At 39.1% G+C, this 22,694-nt stretch overlaps 1 protein-coding gene across 2 annotated transcripts in view; it reads left to right on the top strand.

Moving 5' to 3' along the window:
- The window catches only part of RNLS (renalase, FAD dependent amine oxidase), a 331,811-nt gene extending 315,255 nt beyond the window's left edge, over positions 1–16,556 (top strand). For both annotated transcript variants that reach the window (XM_049854970.1, XM_049854971.1), the window contains exon 7: positions 16,376–16,556. In XM_049854970.1, the coding sequence (XP_049710927.1) occupies positions 16,376–16,528 (153 nt within the window). In that variant the 3' untranslated portion in view covers positions 16,529–16,556. The remainder of the gene's footprint in view (positions 1–16,375) is intronic.
- The last annotated feature ends 6,138 nt before the right edge of the window (positions 16,557–22,694 follow it).

Here is a 22,694-nt window from a genome sequence, read left to right as displayed (position 1 = left end):
CTGCCAGATATTGCAATCGGTTCTGAGGATTCACAGACTACCTTCTTTGAAGGAGCTTTCCATACAAGAGGCAAGGCAGACCAATGAACACATAATCATGCTGATACAATATGCTATAAGACAGCACAGTGTACTGTGTGAGCACAGAGCAGCCTTTAGGAAATGGTCAGAAATAGCTTCTAAATGAATAATTTATTTTATGAGGATAAGCATAAAGCTGGTTCCTGTGAGGCAGAGGTTAAAGATGTCCCAAGTGTCCACCTTTTCCAAACTGCTATACCACTCCATCATCTCTAACATCAACTACCCCTCTTTGGCAGTTCGGTAGCTTTGGGTTCTGTAATTTGCTGCAACATCTCACAGAACTCACAAACCGTACTTACAGTTCAGTGGTTTATTAGGGAGGCGATGGGGTACAATAAAGGATCGGGATCAACTTGGAAGTAACAGGAACAACCCAGGATGCAGTTCCTCGATCAGGACAGCTTCTTCTCCCCCTCTGCCAAGGGGCCCTGCCGGGGCCTTGCTGCCACTGTCTCTCACTGTTTTCTGTGTTACAGTAACTCCTCCCTTTCTCTGTGTCTCTCTTTAAGCCTAGGTGGATGGCAAAACTCACCAATTCCTTCTTTAGGGTTACATATACCTTATTTGCATAATGCTACCACCACAAGGATGTCATGCCCCTTATTTACATTACTAGCAAGCTATCCAACCCCCTTGACACCACAAGCACCTCATTTGCATATTCTCACTGAGTCATTTAGTGGGAGTTACAAAGACTATGGCTAGGAGGGCAATATTAACTAATTCAGTACACTGCAGCTTCCTAAAAAAATATGTCACTTGAGCTAATTCCCACAAGATGAGGGAGCCACACAGGCAAAGGGAATAATGTTCCAACAATACATATACTTTCCCAGAGGCAAGACAGTGCAAGATGCATTTGAGGAATGGCCCATAGTTTAGTTAGTCTGAAAGGTAGGGTGCAAGTAAAATATGGAACAGTGAAGTGGGAGAGGTAAGCTGGATCTGGCACTTTAAGGGCCTTGTTTGTTATGCTGTCTGGTCATTATCTTCTAGTTCAGCTCAGTTTTGGGGCTGTCACTGTCTTTTGGCTGGGGCATTGTTATCACCATAATCAGAAGTCTCTGGAATAGAGGCTCTACTGGGTCTATTTTAGGTTCCCTTATTCTTTCTCTTCACCCTCGTTTTTACTATCATCTGTTATATGATGGCCCACATCAGCATGTTATTAGGCAGCCTATATGTATATATATCTATGGAGCGTGCGTAGTGGTTAGAGCTCAGCTGCTAACTAAGAGGTTGGCAGTTTGAATCCACCAGCTGCTCCTTGGAAACCCTATGGGACAGTTCTACTCTGTCCTGTAGGGTTACTACAAGTTGGAATCAACTCGATGGCAGTGAGTTTGAGTTTTGTTTTTTTTTTTTTTTTTGGTATATGTATACACACACACATATACATGGGAGGAAGAAAGAGAATATATATGTGTGTTTGTGTACATATAGATAGAGATACATACACACACATATATACATGTGATAGGATTGCATGTCACCTTGGTTGGGCCATGATTCTCAGTGGTTTGACCATCATATGATGTTGTGATCACTTCCATGATGAGATTTGTTATAGTGTGATTACCCCCATGATGGGATCTGCTGTGAGTAGCAAATCCATTCAAAGGGAGTTTCCTTGGGCATGTGGCCAGCATCAAATATAAGTAGACATTCTGGCAAGGCTCGTGGGTTTTTGCTAGTGCTGAATCCCGTAGCTGGCTCCTGTTTGTCTGACCTCCAGTTCTTGGGAATTGAGCTAGCAGCTTACCTGTGGTCTTGCCTGCCAGTCTTGGGGTTCATCGATCTTCACAGCCTGTGAGCAAGAGCCCTGCTCTCTGACCTGCCGATCTTGGGTTGGCCAGTCCCTTCAGCTACATGAATCAGGAGAAGACTCTATCCTGACCCATGGACTTGAACGTTCCAGCCTCTACAACCACATGAGTCTTTTCCTTGATATAAATCTCTATATATATTTATAGGAAACCCTGGTAGCGTAGCGTTTAAGTGCTACGGCTCCTAACCAAGAGGTCAGCAGTTCAAATCTGCCAGGCGCTCCTTGGAAACTCTATCAGGCAGTTCTACTCTGTCCTGTAGGGCCGCTATGAGTTGGAATCGACTCGACGGCAGTGGATTTTTTGGTTTTATGTATTTATATGTTTTACTGGTTTTGCTTCTCTAGAGAACCCAGCCGAAGACATTTGGTACTGAGAGTGGTTCTAGAGAAACAACTTACCATATGACCCAGCAAACCCACTCTTAGGTGTTTACCCAAGAGAAATGAAGACATATGTCCGCATACAAATCTGTATGCAAAGGTTACTTATAATTGCTAAAAACTAGAAATAGCCCAAATATTCATTACTTGTAAATGGATAAACAAATTGTGGTACAGCAGTAAATGAAAAGACTACTCAGTAATAAAAAAAGAACTACTAGTATATACAGTAACATGAATGAATCTCAGAAGCATTATCTAAATAATTTAGCCAGACTCAAAGGCTATATACTATAATACTCTGTTTAAATAACATTCTGGAAAAGGCAAAACTATAGGGACAAAAGACAGATCAGTGGTTGAAGCGGCTGTGGTTTGGAAAAGGAGATTAACGAAGGGGCACAGGAGAATTTTGGGAGGGTGATGGAAATTTTCTCTGTATTTTTTGTGGTGATGGCAGCATGACTGTATGTTGTTGTGTTGTTGTTTAGCACCACGGAGTCATTTTCAATTCATAGTGACCACATGCATTGTCAAAATTTATACAATAGTACACATAAAACATATATTGTATGTAAATTATACTTCAATAAGTCTGACTTAAAAAATAAATAAATAAAACCTGGTTTTTATCCTCCATTATTAGCCCTCTGAGAAACGCAAGAATTGACCCTTCTATTTTCACAGTATTAAAAAGAAGGGAGGTTGTTTCTATACCTGAAGGTCAAATAGGTTACGGTCTTCTTTGCCACAATGTCATAGCATAGACCAAAAGCAGTTAGGTCTATTCAACATAAATGAGAACCAGAAAGAAATGTCAATGTCCATACTTCTGGGCCTTCAAGAAGAATGGAAAGAGAATGGGAGAAGAATGAGAATGACTGGATCAGTGGGAAATTAAGCAGCTATCAACTCAAATGGGGGAAGAAGAGGTAATTAAGCTCAGTTGAGTAGGAAAGTTGACTTTAGGTTTATCTCTAGACACATCATCAAAAGCACTTTTGGACCTCCACTTCCTAGAATCTCAAGCAATTAGATTTTTTGAGAGATTGTGACGGGACATTTATATTTTGATGAAAATAAAAGGAATCCCAAATCTGTTAAATTGCCTTAAGGGCAGGGACTCATTTCTGTTTCTTAGCACTTTACACAGTGCTCGGCAACTACTAGGAATACAGCAAATATTAGAAGAATTCATTAATATACTGAAACTTGCTAAAGGACAGAACAATTTTTTATTAAATTAAAAACTCTGAAGGGGAAAGTAATAAGACTATTGTCTTGTTGTTATTACTGCAACACTGCTGGAGAAAACAGTATCTCATTCTTTATTGTGTGCTTGTTCTGAACAAGTCCTCGTCAAAACAGACTGCTCCAGCGCTTTAAAAGAATAGGTCTAGATGGATTCAGTGTAGAATTCAGCAATTGAATATACACAATTTCAGGAGTGTATGTCCTTTGCTGTTTGAGCCCACTAAAGCTGCTACATGGATCATATAATTGATTTGTGGCACATTCTGCCAGCTCCTACCCAATGTTTTATTAAAATAGAATAGACAAATACCAATAAAGTAAAAAAGCTCCACTGAGAATTCACCAAACCACATCACTTTCTTCACACCTAGCATATTCCGTCCAATAGTAATTTTACTGCAGCTCTCTGTAGTACCAGGTACAGACAGAGCTCTGTGATGCAATTAACCCTTTCCCTATCACACAACAAACAGGTTTATGAAATCACTATTAAATATAATAGAACACTGGAGAGATGAGTAAAACAGAAGCAAGATGGGGTGATAAACACAATGCATAAGAACCAATTAAAAATGTACCATCTCTGCAGGAAAGCACCCATGTGTTGATGAAGCTTTTTATGAATATAAATACAGTACAGTCGCATAAGATAACATGGGATTGAGCCTCAAACATGAGCGGTCAAAAGAAGTATAATATTTTTTAAGGAAATATATCTAAAAGTAGATTAAATGGTATAATCAGCATCCCAATTTATCATTATTATCCCAGTCCTGAGTATCATGTATCTTAAATAATATACAATATATGGTTAAGAAAAAATCTTCGTCACTTTTTTTAATAATATACCAAATGTATTCCATATGAATATAGTTTCTGCCTGTGCCACAAAAATCCTAGTGTTGAGTCAACTGTTTTAAGAGTTTTTAAAAGTTACAAATGGGCAAGCTGGCCCACAGAAATATATTACTGTACTTAATGGTGGTTTATTTTCTGTCTTACACCTATAAAAAAAAAAATTTTTTTTTTTACACCTATAGCTATTGAAAACATATTTACCATCTCCCAGAAAAAAAAAAAATACTGTTTAAAGATTTAGACTTTATGTCTGTGATATTTCACTGTTGATTAGCCATAAAGTATGTCAATAAAGTATGGACTATATCTCTATGGACTCTGCCTTTTGAAATTAAGACAAGTGTGTATGCATTCCATTACACACATACACATTCATACACACACACACACACACACCCACAATCGAGTTATATTTTACACCCTTTCTAGATATTGTATATTAGTTTCCTAGCACTGTCATAACTAAGTATCACAAACTGTGTGGCCTGAAGACAACAGAAATTTATTGTCTCCCAGTTCTAGAGTCTAGAATTCTGAATTCAGTGTATTGGCAGGACAAAGACTCCAAGGGAAGATCCTTTCTTGTCTTTCCCAGCTTCTGGTAGCCCTAGACATTCCTTGCCTTGTGGTAGGCACAATGTCAATCTCTGTCTGTTTCACATTGACATCTTTCCTCTGTGTCTGTCTGTGTCTCTTCCATTCTTTTTATAAGGACATCAGTTGTATTGGATTAGGGCTCACCCTATTTCACTATGACCTCATCTTAACTAATTACATCTGCAAAACTCCTATTTCCAAATAGGGTCATATTAACAGGTACTGAAGGTTAGGACTGCAACATGTTTTTTTGTTTTTTGTTTTGGGAGGGGGGACACAATTCAATCTATAACATATTTTTTACAATAGTATTTTATGAAGTGAGGGTGAATTCGCTGGGTAAGAAACCATCCTCACTTCCATTTGAAATTTAGGTTGATTCAGATATTCTTGGTGCCTTTGCCTGTGTCTGCAAAAGGTGAGCTAGAGGCAGAGAATACAGCTTTCTAGGGGTGGTGACACAAGTTTCAGAGCAAAGATCACGATCAGAACAGCTGCTGTTCTAGGCAGTTCTAGGCTGTTCAAGAACTGGGTTACAATGGAAGTAAAGAATGGGAAAAAAAAAAGTAGGTGTCAAGTGTGATGAAGCAGAAGGAGGTTAATAAGGCAGCTATTCAGGAAAGGAGCCCTGGTGGCACAGTGGTTAAGAGCTTGGTGGCTAACAAAAGGTAGGCAGTTTGAATTTACCAGCTACATCTTGGAAACCCTATGGGGAAGTTCTGCTCTTATAGGATTAGGATCCACTTGAGTCAGAATTGACTCCATGGCAATGGGTTTGGTTCTTTGGTTTTATTCAGGGGAAGAAAAGTAGAATTTAGAAACTGAGAAACCAAAAAATTTCATGGAGAAAAATAATTTTAATACATTTAGAAGCCATTTGAACACTGAGAATTTAAATCTTTCAAAAGTGAATTAGTTTTTTGTTGCTCATATGCATGCATTCTTTGAGCAAACACTGATTCAACACCAACCATGTATGATGGTATAATAGGTGCTGAGAATACAAAGATGAATAAGATACAGTTCTATAGCTTCCTATTTCTGAGAACTGAAAAGGCTTTTTAAACATCAAATATCTCTTACCAAACTACATTTTGGTGAGTTAAATTTAAGCAGTGAGCAACATTTTGTTGCATTTTCATCAAAACCAAGAGGGATTTAAAAAAAAATTAATAGAGTGGTATGGAAACATTATATTTGAATTTGGCCAATAGAAAACATTTTGTGCTGTTAAAAAAAAAAAAATCTGTATTGAACTTTCTTTCTCCCTTTTCCCATCTTCTTTTTCTGTATCATTGACGTTTGCTTGGTGGTTGATAGTATTTTGCACTGTTGACACAAAGCTGGAGTACTATCCTTTTTAGAGTATCTGGACTAGTTCTCCATCTTAAAATGTATAAACAGGCATTTCTGATGACATTAGTATATGTTTTAGTCTCTCCGTTTATTTACATTTTTTCTTCTTTTTTTGTAAACAAGCATATAATACATGCTCTAATCAATGCCTTGGGAATACCGTAAGAATGGGGAGATGTATACAAAGAGCCAATACAAACCACATTTACCCTCTAGGGCATACGTAATTTGAAGATAGGTTATTATTACACATTTGAGTAAGTTTTTTCCTCCACATCCCTATTTTTCTCCAAAACTTTTATGGTTACTGTTTGTATATTTAGACACAGGTGAACAAATGAAGAATATGTTGCCAGACTCTAGTTCTATTTAGATTAACCAATTGCTATCTAGTTGACTCTGACTCATGGTGACCCCATGTGTGCCAGAGTAGAACTGCACTCCATTGGGCTTTCAGTGGCTGATTTTTTGGAAGTAGATCACCAGGCCTTTTTTCTGAGGCACCTCTGGGTAAACTCGACTTCCAACCTTTTGGTTACTACTTGTATATAAGAGAGGTTGTGCAAGGTTCTGGGAAATAAGTTTTTCAGAAGATTTTATTCAATTTTTAAAAATTACTCATCCACTTGCTCAGCCTAAACTAAGGTTGTCCAGTGTTACTTGAGATCTTTGTTGGTTTTTCCAAGCCAACCTACATCTTTATGGAAAGCATTCCTCAGACTTACAGAGACTCTGTGTTCTGAGCCACATCAAGCGACACCCCAGAGCAGTGGTTCCAGGCATTTTTATTCCATGGACCGGTAAAATTCCCCTGGATTGTTTTGGGAAGTATATAATATTGCCATCTTTATATTCTACAATTAAGAATTTAAAAAAAAATAATACACTACAGAATTTTAATGAAAATAACCCAAGAAATAGTAAAGATATAACCTCATTACATATTAATAACTTTTATAAATATAATACATTTAGCTCTATGAAAAATCTTACAGTCTCCCTATTTTTTTCTTGTTTTGCCATGAATTGGCTTTTGGGAACCACTACCTTTGAGCTTTGCATAGGGCTATAAAAGAATAAGTTAACCAAATATTCAATTCCTGCTGTTTATGTTCCATGGCATAGCTTCAAGTTTACACTGGCAGCAGAGTAGAGGGAGGCAAGGAAGTGAGAAAATGTATGAATCAGCTCCATACCATCTCAGCCCTCATAGCTATTCATTATTGCCAGTGCGGTCAGTACCTCACACACACAATGGGCTGGAGAAATGCCAACACAAGGAGAGTATTACTCAGAGATGGCCCAATCAAATTAGTGTGCAACTAGGAGACAATAGGATTTCCGCAAAATCTAGAGACAATTTAAGGACACGGTCACTTTGAGACATTAGAATTGATAAAAATTAACTTAAAACTTCAACTTGAGTATCAAAAACAAGTAACGGCTTAGCTGCATCTGCTGTCAAGACTCAGGCATGCCAAAACCAAACTAAACCAGTTGCCAGTGAGTCAGTTCCAACTCATGGCAACCCCGTATGTGTCAGAGTAGAATTGTGCTCCATAGGGTTTTCAAAGGCTGATTTTTTTGGAGATAGCTTGCCCAACTTTTCTTCTGAGTCACGTCTGAGTGAACTCAAACCTCTGACATTTTGGCTGGCAGCTGAGCGTGTTAACCATTTGCAACACCTAGGCACCCCAGACTCAGGCATACCCAAGACTAAGTGACCTTCCAGAATGTAATGTAGCTTCAGAAAGCAGTACAATTATCTGCAGTCTTTTACAATGTCTTTTTTTAATGAAAACTATCTCACTTGCAACTGAGAAATAGATTGGTATTAAGGAGGAATCATATTGGCTCAGAACTCATTTCTGTTTTGAAGGGATCAGGGGAACGTTTTCTCACAAATACAGATAAAGCCTTAGCAAATGCAAATGTGAAGACTTCAAGGGGGAAAAAAGGACTGAAAATCTGCAGGTGTGCCTTTCTGTGGTGCAAGTGGTAGCCGTCTCATTGTCTGGAAGAACCGCTGGGTTTGCTGCCATGTTAAGCTCTTCAGCAAAGGTGCAAGTGCAGGTGAAGAAGCCACGAAGATGTTTCCCTGTTGCTGAAACAATGGACTGATGAAGAAGACTACATCCTAGATCATATGTTTTACTTAGATCGAAATGGTTTCTTTCACAAGCAACCACCCACCAGGACCTGCATCTTGAAGGAGGAAGCACAGCCTGAAGTTGAGGCTGCAAAGACAGACCGACTCTAATGCTTGATACTGATGCTAGGAGACTGTGACCTGTCCTAGTCATTTTATCGGGATGTTTATTGTTTTCATTAGTGCTCAGCTCAGAGTTCCAGAGGTCTCAAGTCATCTGGCTCAATTCTATTTATCCCATAAGCCCTGATAGCTTTGTTATTTTTTTTTTTTTAGTTGTAGTAGATATATGTATAACATTTGCCGCTACGACAGTCTCCACATGCACAGCTTAGTGACATCATGTTCATCATGTTGTTCAACTATTACCCTTATCCAGTCCCAGATTTTTCCATCGACCTCAACAGAAACTCAGTGTCCCCTAAGCATTAGTTCCCTTTCCCCCCTGCTCTCCCACCCACCCCTGGTAACCACTGAAAAAACTTTGGTCTCTATACGCTTGCCTATTCTAGATATTTCATGTAAGTGGGATCATATAATAGTTGTCCTTTTGTGACTTACTTCACTCCGCATAATGTTTTCAAGATTCATCCATGCTACAACATGGATAGTATTAATATGCAATTTTGTAGAACTAAGGTTGTGGCTAAAACACCTGTATTTTATTTTCACATGGCAGTCAGAGCCCCAAAGTGAACACAAGAGGACAATGATCAGGAGGGAGGTTTTTAGAAGGAATTGCAATTAGGCCTCAAGTTATCGTTCAAAGAAAATCAGCCCTGACGTGAGCCTAATTCTTGGCATGAAATATCTCTGGTGTGGAGAAGGGTAATGTATCAGGTTATCCTGGCTTAATGGGAAAAAACCTAGTGAAGACTCTTTAATTCCCTTATTTCTAATTACGTGTTTGCTCTGCAATCTCCTCATCCAGGCTTGGTCTGTAGGATTCCTCCTGAGTGCCGACTCTGACTGACTAGTCGTGGCTGCCTGCAGCACTGAAGTGAAGAGGATGCTGAGGCCATTTCTCGCTCAGTGGAAAAGATGCCACAGTTGATTAGTGATGTCGGTCAGGAGTTGCTGCACATGTGTCACCCCTATAATCTATGATACAGTTGAGGAAATTTGCCTACCAAAATGAGTTGTCTAGGTAGATAGCCAGTCCTGGTTCTGGAATCAGTACATTTACCTCTGTAAATGAACAAAGCGATTCTCTGATAACCAGTCTATCTGTCCATTTCACCTGCAGCTGTTCATTTGGGTGAACTGACAAAACGGTGCATTTAAACCAATAACGCTGAAGATGTTAACACTCCTGACACTGATGATGCTCCTTATCTGAAAAGACCCTGCTTAAAAGATCCTGCCACTCATTATCTTTTGACTTGTTATATACTGTATTTTTATGCAAATAACATGCGCCATCTATGTTTGTTTGCCAACTGCTCCCTCCCCTTCATGAGGTATTTTCGTAAATCCTACTATGCCAATTTCTTTTACGAGTTGCTGTAAAAAAAAAAAAAAAAAATTGGCATTCACACAAAAATACCTCTTGGAGGGGAGGGAACAGTTGGCAAACAAATGTAGAAGGTGCTCATTATTTGCATAAAAATGTGGTATTTACTAACAAATACTATACTTCTCCCCTTACCCAATTTAATATTTTTCATATTTTATCAATTCTAAGATCTATCAATTCGTGACTCACCAGGAGACAGTCCAGATGTAGTTGTCAAACATGTGAGCTTGGTTGTTATTTCTGGGATTTATTTAGAGGCACCTGGGAAGACAAGCCTGGCAACCTGCTTTAGAAAGATCACAACTTTGAAAACCCAATGGAGCAGTTCTAGTCTGCATGTGTGGCATCTACATGAGTTAGTAGCAACTAACAACAGTAGACAACTACAACCCCTTGATATTTAAGGTAACAGGCCATTTAAGGGCCATTTGAGGGAAGACGGTACGTTCTGGTTGTCCTAAAACCTTTCTTTTCCCACCAAAGAGAAAAAGGCCATAATCAGAACTTGCAGAACAGGTGTCAGCAGCTCGGGAGAAAATACCAGAAAGAATAACTCAGTGGAGCACTCTTGTAAGAAATGCCGCATCACCAGTGCTCTAGATGGTACAGAGGACAGATTATGGGGGGTGGGAGGGGAGGCAAGGATGGATGTCAACAACCCTGAGTTAAAGAGTAATCCAGAGGACTCAAACTGTGAGTGTGAAGAGGTTTTCAGGAAAACCTCAACCAACTTATTCCCCTTACACTTTCATTTTTATGTATGCCAAACATCTATAGATCTAAAAAAAAGTATAAAAGAACTTTTATAGTAATATAAACTAAAGCACCTGTGCCTTGCTGATACCACTTTTTTCTTTCTCATTGGTACATAAAATAGTGATGCCTCTTATAATTGATGACATCTTAGATTCAATGAAATGCAGTATAATTTACATCCATAACAAGTGAGGAAATGCAATAGCAAGGATCTAATTATTCATAGGTTGTCCAAGTCCCTCATCAAGTTAATTGTACACCTAGGATTAAATGTATGAGACCTTAATTCTTTTTTAGACCAACTGAACATCACTTAGTGTCATGATTCAGTAATGTTGGTCTTGAATAGCCAAATTAGTGACTGGCTGGCATCCTAGAACTGGTCAGCCTAGAAGAAAGCTTCTTTACAAGCCACAGCAGTGGGATTGTTCTGTATGGGTAGACATCTGACAGTCCAAGGAAGAGCTTGAGCTCTCAGTATAGGTATGTGTGCTTCTGGAAGGAGAAGGTACATTGTCATGCTTATTACTGATTTTTTTTTTCTTCTGATTATCAGTTTTTATTTTGTAGAAATGCTCATCTGCCTACTTCTCTGCCTCTCTCTTTTCTTTCATCTTTAATTTCATCCTCACACAAAAAGGACTTTTTTGTGTGAACTTTTACAACTAATGATCATGATATAAAGAAACTCTTAGGTTGAACCATATAAAAAATGTCAATATTTTCCCATTTCTGACCTACAGAATTTGCAAGTTTGTACGGTTCAACTTAATGCATGACATGCCAGACATGTTCATCTAAAGCACAATCAGATTTATTGAGAGCCTTCTAAATGTAATAGCCCTTCCACTGGAGCTTCTGTCCAGCTCTACCTGGGAGCCTCTGAATAACATTTTTTTGTGTAGATGGTTCTCTGTGAAGACCTTCATTTGATCATCTGTGTGTACAAGAGTCCATAGTTTTAACTCAATAAACATTTATTGTGCACTTAATACAGGCCTTGCATATAAAGGTTGGCAAATCACAGTCCCTGCTCTCAGGAGCATGCCATCTAGGAAGGGAGGCAGGCATGCAAATAATTAGAGTGCAAAATTACAAAGCAACATTATAGGTATACATAACATGCTGAAGAGGCACCTACCCTGCCTGGCAGAGCAGGAAGACCTCAGAGGAGGTGACATTTGTGCTGGGTCTTGAAGGATGAGGAGGACAAAAAAGAAAGGGAAGTTACACCATCAGATACACAGAAGCACAACCAAGAAAGTTATACTTGAAGAACTTTAGTTTGGATGTAGATGGGACATGTGGTAAGGGGAGAGAAGTGCCAGGGGATGAGGCCTGACTGGAGGTGAGGCCTTGATTATGAAGGGCTTTCAGTGCGGGGCTGAGGAGTTTGCCTTTTATTCTGCAGGTGAGAGAAGTCACAAAACACATTCACGTGAGTTCTGATGTTCTGCGTCAAGTTTGTACATCCAGCCATCAATTAAGTTTATAGAAACATTACCTTATTGGCTCCCAAAGCATCAGGTTCTGCAGACAAGACTTTTTTTCTGACCAGCCCTGGCACACATCTGAGCTGTAGCAACCTGGATTTCCAAGGGCTTGTTTCAGCCCTGACATCTCTCTTAAACACAGTCATTGAGTTGCGGTTCCTCACTGTGGCTAGAAGCGTAGCAAAGGCTGCGTTATTGTGAGAGATTGTGGCTTTGACAATTACGTGCTCCTCTACTGCTGGGCTCTTTACTTCACATGGGTAAAGGAGCTTGCCAACACACACTCCATGTTTCCATATTTTCCTCATTGGGTAATTGCAAAATGGGTGATTCTGCATAAATACAGGAAGATTGATTTCATCCAAACTGCCGACTGGCTAATCAGTGGCCCAGTTTTCCAGCCGTGTGATTTGGCATCTGGCATTTACCACTCATCAAATTAAATTACACAGCACCAATAAATTATCAGCTCACCCCTGGGCAGAACTTTTTCCCTTAAGCTCCCTTCTATTTAATGCTTATATAATGTTTAATAATGCCATAGTTTATATATACAGGGGCAGCAACTGGAATGCATCAAAACTTTACCACAAACAGAGATGTGTGCATGTCTATGCACATTTATAAATTATACACATACATACAAATATATGTATATATTTATGTATATATTAAAGACAGACATACACATATACATATGAATATGTATGAATGAGTTTTCCCATTCATGTGAATTTTCCAGATGCCTAAAACTAAGTGACTCTCAAACATTTTTGCTTTGTTTTACTTAAATCGAGCCTTTATAACAATGTTTCAGAAAAGTGTAAGCGTCAGCTCTGGAGTCATTCTGCTGCATTTGAGTCTCTGTTTCATCACCTACTAGCTTTCTGTCTTTGAGTCTCGGATTTCTCATCTCTAACATGAGAGTAATAGTAACCACTTACTAGGGTTTCTGTATGAATTAAAAGGGGGCCGCAATAAACATTCAAGAGCACTAGCAGTTACAACTTCATTCATGTTAGAACTGGTTCTTGAAAACTGGTGCCATCATCATCCAAACCAAACCAAACCCTGCCATCGAGTCGATTCCGACTCACAGCGACCCTATAGGACGGAGTAGAACTGCCCCGTAGAGTTTCCAAGGAGCACCTGGTGGATTTGAACTGCCGACACTTTGGTTAGCAGCCGTAGCACCTAACCACTACGCCACCAGGGTTTCCTGGTGGCCATCACCATGAGCGTTAGTAATTGCAGGACAATTGAAATAGCTGATGCCCTCAGGGCCTGTTAAGCACCAGAGGTTATTTGCCCCTCCACTCGGTGGCTCCAGACTAACAGACTTCTTCCCAGTCCTGTATGTGTTTTGAATTTTTATGTAACATCTTGTGTTTTCAGACTATCAATTGTCACATTCCGAAGTCACTAATATATAAGCGTCTAGCAGTTTTCTTCCTCAGTGTGGATTACACCTGAACATGAAGAAAAATGGTCCTCACAACTAGACTGATAAATAACACCATAATAAATGGAGAAAAAATGAAAGTTGTCAGTGATTTCATTCCACTTGGGTCAACATTCAGCATCCATTGAAGCAACAGTCAAGAAATCAAATACTGTATTGCACTGGATAAATCTCCTGCAAAAGATCTCTTTGAAGTTTTAAAAAGATGTCACTTTGATGACTAAAGTGCACCTGCCTCAAGCCATGGCCTTCTCAGTTGCCTCATATGCATGTGAAAGTTGGATAATGAAAAAGGAAAACAGAAGAAGAATTGATGTGTTCAAACTGTGGTATTGGCGAAGAATATTGAATATACAGTGGACTACCAAAAGAATGAACAAATCAGTCTTAGAAGAAATACAACCAGCTGTTCCTTAGAAGCAAAGATGTAGAGACTTCAACTCACTTACTTTGGACATACCAGGTAAGAGCAATTGCTTGAAAAGGACATCATGGTGGGTAGAGGGTCAGTGAAAATGAGGGAAGCCCTCAGTGAGATGGATTGACAAAATAGCCACAATGGATTCAGACACACCAACAATCATGAGCAAGACTGGGCAACTCTTACGTTCTGTTATACCCAAGCTCACCGTGGATTGGAGCCAACTCGACAGCAACTAACCACAGTTTTCTTCCTCCCTTAATTTCTCACTCATAAATCAAGTAATCCAACTTGTTAAAATTCTATCAAAAGTAGAAGTTAAAAAGCCCTGATTGAATGTCTAAGTCTGTGCTTCAGCGTCTCCACTATTTGCTGTTTTAGCCACTCAAAAACATTTTCTGCCAATTTCAAGATTATCTGCTATGTTTCCGATAGACAATGTTGTTATACAGTGACTTTCAGAAAAGTGGAAGAATACTTTTAAACATTTTATGCTTGTGTCTGAGTAACACGGGTCTCTAGAAGACTATATCTTTAGAAGTCAACAAGGAAAAAATAGTATCACCTCTTTTTTAAAAAAAAAAGCAAAATATACCATAAAAATAAAAATATCTATAAAGTTTTTCTGGGTTGAAAAATTTATAAAGGCATATACTAACGTAGCCTGTCCGGGACCAAAATTTCCAGCACCATGATCCAAATAGCATTTATTACATTTTTTTATTTTGATTTTTAAGCAAGCAAATTCTTATGGGCCTTACCTTATCACTCTCCATGAAAACACTATAAGGGAAACCAAATCTGTCAGGTTGTAGTTTATACAAATGGCACTTCCTGCAGTTGTGTGGTAAAGCTGTTCAAAGTGAGATTGTCTGCAATAATTTGTGTGTGTGTGTATGCTGGTTTTTTGGGGGGGTGTTTCGGTGCTTCAGTGGCCAAACCATCTCAGTGTCCAAGAAAACTACATCTGTCTCACTCATTCTCCTTACTGTGAATGCTTATTAACATCATTCATCCTAATTTTGAGTATAATTTATCCAGGAAATAATCTCTATACCTTTTTCATCATTTCTAATGTTATGAACTTGGTGCCACAAAATAAAATAAATCCCAGACTTTGGCTGGTTCTCTTCCTTTAGTTCGTAAAACCAAACCAAACCTGTTGCAGTCAAGTTGATTCCAACCCACAGCAACCCTACAGGACAGAGCAGAACATTCCCATAGGGTTTCCAGGGAGTGGCTGGTGGATTCAAACCACCAACATCTTGGTTAGCAGCTGAATTCTTAACCACTGTCCCACCATGGTTTTAGTTTATAAGTAGTAAATTATACATCTTTAGTAGACATTTTTTAATGTATGAGTTTTACATATCTTTTATTTTGAAAAATTATATCCCTTGTATGTTGTCACTTCCCCTTCTCCTAGCCAGCCCCCTGCCCCACAACACACACACACTTTGACTTGCCCCAGAGTTTCCTAAGCACACTTTGCCCTCTCTTGCTCATAGACTCTAAGCATTTCACATGCTTCCTCCTCCCCTTGGAATGACCTTCTCCCCTTCCCCCCGCCTCCACCTGCCCCCGTTTCCTTGACTGGCAAACTCTTATGGAGCCCTCAGAAACTCAAGTGAAATGCCCAGTAATGTCCCGTTTAAAGTATTCTGTGTCCCAGTGGACTTAGTTGGGTTCTCTTCCGTGTGTTCTCCTTCACTCTGTCTTAGCCTTTAACCCCTACGGTTATGTGCCAGTCATCCATGCTGAACTGTAAACTCCTTTAGGACACAGCCCATGTCTTAGTCTCTTTTGTTTCCGCCTTGTTGGCACATAGCAGATATTCAATAATTGTTTGGTGAATGATTTCATGAATATAATTTCTCTCATATTAAGACAAAACTAACAAAAAAAAACCCATACTTCCAACTAATTTAGCATATCATGACCTACATATTTTGAAATTCAGCACACTTCTGATTAAGTGTGTATTAAATAACTGAATTCAGTTTAGTGTATTGAATAACTGAAATGTAAACATTTAAAATGTAAATGTAAACACTTGGGGTAACAGACAAGTTTAGAGGTCTTAGTTTTGTTTTCCTTCCCTCATTGTGAGAAACCTTGATTTCTCCAGGTAGAGAGACCTTCCCCCAGGTAGGCGTTGCCATGACAACAGGATGGGTCATTGAATGTCAGTTGCAATCCCTTCTTTTTTTACTTTTTCAGGTTACAAGTGCTGCTGCCAACTGTCCTGGCCAAATGACTCTTCATCTCAAACCTTTCCTTGTGTGTGGAGGGGATGGCTTTACTCAGTCCAACTTTGACGGCTGCATAACTTCTGCCAGATGTGTTTTGGAAGCTTTAAAGAATCATATTTAGTACCAGTATCCTTACTCTCTACATGTACCTTGGGGTTTTGTTTTCACAATTTTCTGTTATTCATTATTTTGTTTTCTATTTCTTTGAGAGAAATGACTGGAAAATTGTTCTCCACTTATTGTCATTTTTCATATGAAGTATAAAATCAATTTTATAACACTGATAGTTACAACCTAGACTGAAAATTCCTTGTACCTCACACCTTTTGCCACTTTTCTGAATTGCCGTGACTATACCTTTTTAGAGAAAAAGTAGTGCTTAAGAATAACAAACGATCCTCCAAAAAATTATATCACGTCAAAGTAATAGTTCATGTTCCAAAGCCTTTGTTATCATGTTGAAAATTTCAATTCCAAATAAAGGATAATCATTATCAAGACCTCATTTTTAGACCTTCAGATGTGCCCTTGAATAAATATTTTTGCAAATTACTGAACTACAAGATTCCTGCAAACTGTGGATATCAGAGTGTAATTTTAGCTTCTCGTTTCTCTCCCAGGTTATTAAATGACCCTGAATTGTAGGTCAAATACGTCATCATCTCTAGGATTGCAGTTTGGAGGGCAACTTAACTGACAGGGAAGTCTCTTCAGATGTTCAGAAAATAACCAGATTCAACTTCATTTTCCAAGTCACACAGTACTTTTTAACCTTAAAAAAATTCCAGTCTTAATATGCAAGATAAAAATTATATAGAAAACCTATCTTCCTGTACCTTTCTCTTTTTCCTATGGCTGATGCTGTTTTCTTAATGTACTATCTCGTGACATTTAGACAGTAGACTATGTCAAGTTTAATGAATTTAACACAGCAAAAAATTTACTGAACCAGAAAATAGATGCACTTAAAACAGTCCGATATGTGCCATCATAGTAGTTGAGCATGTCACCCACAAGCTTCACTGACTTGACCCCATGACTACTGGCTAGAGAGAATTGATCTCCAGCCTTCCAAACAATCTACCTGTTGCTAATTTGAAAAACCAAAATGGTGAGTTCTGTCTTATAATTTTAAAAGAAAGAATTTGTTGCAGTCTCTCCAACTAAGAAGAGTTCGAGGAAAGACATAGTGTCTTGGTAGCACGTAAAGATTCGCACCTGGATGCCCACTATCCCATATACACAGGCACCGTCAGAACGTGCTTATGATTGACAGAGCGGGTTTTGTGATTCTGTGGCATGGGATTAATATGTGTCCTTTTAGCAGCCAGTTGGTGAAAAACTAAAATGCCTACATGAAGGTAATGTCACTTATTTTGAAAGCAAAGAAAGGAAAAAGGAAATTAATCCAGTCTCTTATGAAAAGATAAAAAAATAGAGTTATTTTTCCTTCATTTTGGCAAATATTTAACATTTGACTTTTTGCTTTCCCTTTAAAATATGGTAGAAAAGTTATTCATGTGTAGTAACTAATTTTCTTTAACTAATATAACTGTGGAGTCATTTGACAGAAATGTCCTGAACAATGTTATTTTCCTTTCATGAATTTGTATCCTCCAAAGGAGAGAAGAAAGATTTATAGAAGTGGAGAGGGTACTTAAAGAAAGTACTCTGCTAAGCCATTACTGACGACTTTTAATGTCTATCCATTCTCAGTGTGTTTCCCTCATAATTGTGCAGCTGGTTTGAGAGGGCTATGGCAATATGAGAATATGTAATATGTACTTCACTATTGTTTTGCTATTTTAATCATTTTGAAAACGCATTTTACACTCAGAATCCATCTCTGATAGGAACGGGCCGATTCCGTGATGCTCAAACAGGGAAATAAAATGAATCAAATGTTTATGTTCTTTATTTTCATTTACTTCTTCTCTTTTAGAAACGAAACAGATATGTGAATATATCGGGCTGGAAGCCATCCCAGACGGCTATTAAACTCCATGGCCAAGATGCCCTAAAAGACCACAGGGCTAAGGTATCAAACTCCCCTGGGACAGAGAGGTCAACACCATTTGGAACAGTTGCTGAGGTGTATGTATGTATGTCAGCCCCCTAGGACCACACATCATCACTGTATTTCCAAACAAAGGCTTTTATTAATCAAGCCAGCCAAGGAAAGCTACTCTGTTTTGAAAGGAGCATATTCAAGTGAGAAACGGCTTGAGCAGTGGGGTGATTTAATACTTGTTAGCTGATAAATATAGCCTTTGCTGGAATAAAACTTTATGATGCAGTGTTGAAAAGCTTAATTACTAAACTGTCTTTTCACGTCTTCCTCAGGCAGCGAGGGTGACAAATTATAGGAGTGGAATAGTATTTTTCACCTTTGGCATTTCTGAAGGGAAAAAGTATGTCTAAAGTCATCAAGAAAGCAGTAATAATATTAGACCAGATATTACGGAAGGAGAAAAAAAAGACACTTCATTGAGTCACCAAGCCGTCTGTGCAAAATGCTATCTTCCCCACCCCACGCCTACCCACTACCTCGTTAAGGGAAGAGAGCAAGGTCAATTTTTACATTTATCTGGATTTTATACTCATCCGAGCATGAATATACATATACATATATTTTTCTTCTTCTTCTTCTTTTCATCCTCCTAACACCTCTATGAGATACGCAGAGCAGGGAATTCTTATTTGCAATTGACGATGCGGAAACCAAGGCACAGAGGTTGGCCAACCAAGGTCATATAATGGTATGTCAGGACAAGAACCCACACCTCTCGTGACCCATTTCTGTTTACATGGCACCATGCTGCTGCCAGATGAAAGTGATAATTAAAGCTGAACTGAAATATTAGCTGGGGCTACAGTCAGCACCATGTGGTCCTCTTATTGATGGTTGATGGTTCACTTCAGAGAGCTAACGCTAATCCACGGATCTAGGAGCCTAATATGGAATAAGTACCAGCTAAATGATTTATACTCCCATTATTTTCATTTGCTGGTTTATTTCCTTCTTGGGCGGGGGGCGGGGCACTTGCTGTGAGAAATAGCTGCTTCCTTGTGGTACTGAATTTCAACCCTGCAGTAGCTGGTTAGCACATAGACTCACTCTGCATTCGTCTTTTCCTTCTTTATTCCTCTTTGTCTTTTTGTTCCCCTTGTTCCATTCTCCTTTCTGCTTCATCTTTCTGCCATATTTCCCTCCCCTTCTACTGTTTGTTCCTGCCTATTCTCCTAAGCCCGATTATGTATTCTCAAAACACCTGGAATATAAATAAAATCACATGATTTGATAGTATTTGTACTTCCTTGTTGTAATATATCTTTTTTTTTTTTTCTAAAACTCAAAGCAGTTGGTCTAGTTTTTTATTCAAATCAATTGGACAACCATTATTTTGGTTTTCAAAAGTGATACGAGAATTTAAAACTGGCCATAGCTTTCAGAGATCTCAGTGCTCATAACCTAAACAATTACTTCTTTAGTTTCTTTACTTCCTGTCCAAAGCATGTGCAAAGCATCGCTCCAGGCTCTGTGGTGGACACAACAGAGTATAATTAGCAATCTGCCCCAAAAGACTCTAGTTGGGAAGACAAGACCTTGGAGTGGGAGACAGGGTAAAGGTACATATTGGTATAGCCACAGGCCATAAGATGCTCTAATTCATGAAGCTGGGAACTCCTCAGAGAAAGAACCATGTTTCCTTGTGGGAGAGAATGTACTGAACAAATGCAGAGATGTACCAGACAAATGTATGCACAACCCCTCAACTCAGCAACACACCTGTGCAGACTACATGTTGGTGTCTAAACTGCATATTAGTGTAGTCAGGACACGTCAATCCTTTTCTATGGAGAAGACTCAGCAGAGCACAGAGAGTGATTCCTGGGAAGAGGAAAAAAACCTCAGGAAATGTCAGCTTAGCTGGTTCAAGACTGAGCTGCTGAATTCCAGTGTGGAAAGTATTTGTGTTTTAGCCAGTATCACCTGACTAGGTAAGCCAGGGAAGGTTGAAATGATAACGTGTCCCACATTTCCTTCTCAACAGACAGTAATTAAAGTCCACTTAAGACTTACAGGGTCGCTGTGAGTCAGAATCAACTTGACAGCACTGGGTTTGGTTTTTTTGGTTTTAAGACTTCATAGCAGAATCCAGCAAGTGAGGCCACTAAGGAGAGTGTTAATTTCACGTAGGATTATAGAATCCTGGAATGCCCAAGTTTAGAGGGGCATGGAGACGAGTTAGGCCAGTCATTATTAACCATCTTGCCTTTCGAACCTATCCGAGAAGCTGTGGAAAGCTATGAATCTTCTCCTAACAACAACAACAAAATAATCTATGCATATATGCATGCTGAATTTGATTACCATTTTAGAGCCTGCTGGACAGCTGCTTGTGTCTATGAAGTTTTATTGGGACACAGCCTTGCTCCTCGGTTTGAATATTGTCGGTGGCTGCATTTGCACTAAACAAAACCCAAAACCAATCCCACTGCCGTCGAGTCGATTCCGACTCAGAGCAACCCTATAGGACAGAGTAGAACCGCACCATAGAGTTTCCAAGGAACACCTGGCAGATTTGAACTGCCGACCTCTTCGTTAGCAGCCTTAGCACTTAACCACAACACCACCAGGGCACGGAACAGGAGAGGTAAATATTTGAAACAGAGACTGTATGGCCTGCAAAAGCCTAAGATAGTCACTGTCTATTCCTTTAAGAAAAAGTTCGCTAATCTCTGTTTTAGGAGGTTACAAACCCCCCAAAATTTATCTGTGGATGCTCAGGGCTCCATGGGCTCCAGATTAAGAACCTCTGAAGTTTAACCTATGGGGCACTTCTACTCTGACCCATAGGGTTGCTATGAGTTAAAACTCCACAGCAACAGATAAAACTTAACCATATTACTTTATGTAAATACAGGCTTATCTACACACCTGGTCCGTTGTTCTTTGTCTATAGCCAGTTGCCATCGAGTCAATTCCAACTCATGGCGGCCCATGTGTATCAGAGTAGAACTGTGCTCCATAGGGTTTTCAGTGGCTGATTTTTTGGCGGTAGGCACAGGCCTTTCTTCCAAGGCACCTTTGCGTGGACTCGAACCTTCAACCTTTTGGTCGGCAGCCAAGTACATTAGTGTTTTGCACCATCCAGGGATTGATTCCTCCTAGTTTTTTTTTTAGTCTATACCCCATTATAAATTCTTTAAGGTAAATAGTATAGCATTGCAGTTCAGAGCATATCCTCTGGAGCTAAATAGATTTGTGTTTTAATCCAGACTCTGCGCCTTATTATGGGACTTTGAAGCAATTCAACAATCTCCCTTAGCCTTCTTTAATATCTAAAAAATGGATTCTTAGTAGCTACCTCATAAGATTTTTGCAAGGCTTAAAAATTATATGGAATAAAATATATTTAAAATACATATAATATAAAATGGATAGAAATATTTAAAGGGACAGGAAATGAATCTACATACTTAGCCAAACACATTAAGAATGTGAAATAACTCACTACCAGTTTTCACTGTTTCAGAGATTAAGTAAATACTCTGCAGTGGAATCCAGTCCAAACCTTACACATAAAACGTTTTATATATTAAATCTTAGGAGAACGCATAACACATAGTAAGTACTTAATGAGTGATATCAGTGATGAAGATGATGAAGAAGGGGAGGAGACGGGAGAAAAGATAGAACCTGGTGGCCCTTGTGAAGGCCAGTTTCCTCTGCATCGTGTGGCAGAACAGCAAAGTCAGCCCTGAGACCAGCTGTGCCTGATTTTCCCTTTCCTGTTACAGTTGGTAAGTAGGCAGTTGTTGCCTGAGGGGAAAGGCAGTTTGCTCTAATGTAGTCCTTGGAAGGAAACCAGGAAAGGTCATTACCAGAAGCAGGGATGCTGTAAGGTAGGAACATTCTCTGCAATGAACGGTGTCTTTTTCCTCAGCAAGTATGTGTGCTGAATGCAAAGAATTGCACGCTTGGATTGGATCCTCTGAAGAGTATTTACTTAATCTCTGAAACACTGTGAAAACTGGGAGTGAGTTATTTCACATTCTCAATGTGTTTGGCTAAGTATGTAGATTCATTTCCTCTTCTTGGCCTTCATTTTCAAAAGCTCAACTCCTGGTGGGTTCCATGACAACTTGAATCCACCACTTACTAGACCTGTGATCTTAACCAAGTTTCTTATGTCCCTGAGCCTCAAGGCCCTCATCTATTAAATGGGGATACTAATTTACCTATCTTTAGGGTTAATCTGAGGAGTATAGAATATACATGT

Source organism: Elephas maximus, chromosome 16 (assembly GCF_024166365.1).
Source record: "Elephas maximus indicus isolate mEleMax1 chromosome 16, mEleMax1 primary haplotype, whole genome shotgun sequence".
Lineage (NCBI taxonomy): Eukaryota > Metazoa > Chordata > Mammalia > Proboscidea > Elephantidae > Elephas > Elephas maximus.
Note: the sequence above shows the minus strand (reverse complement) of the source record. Positions and strands in the feature narration are given on the sequence as shown.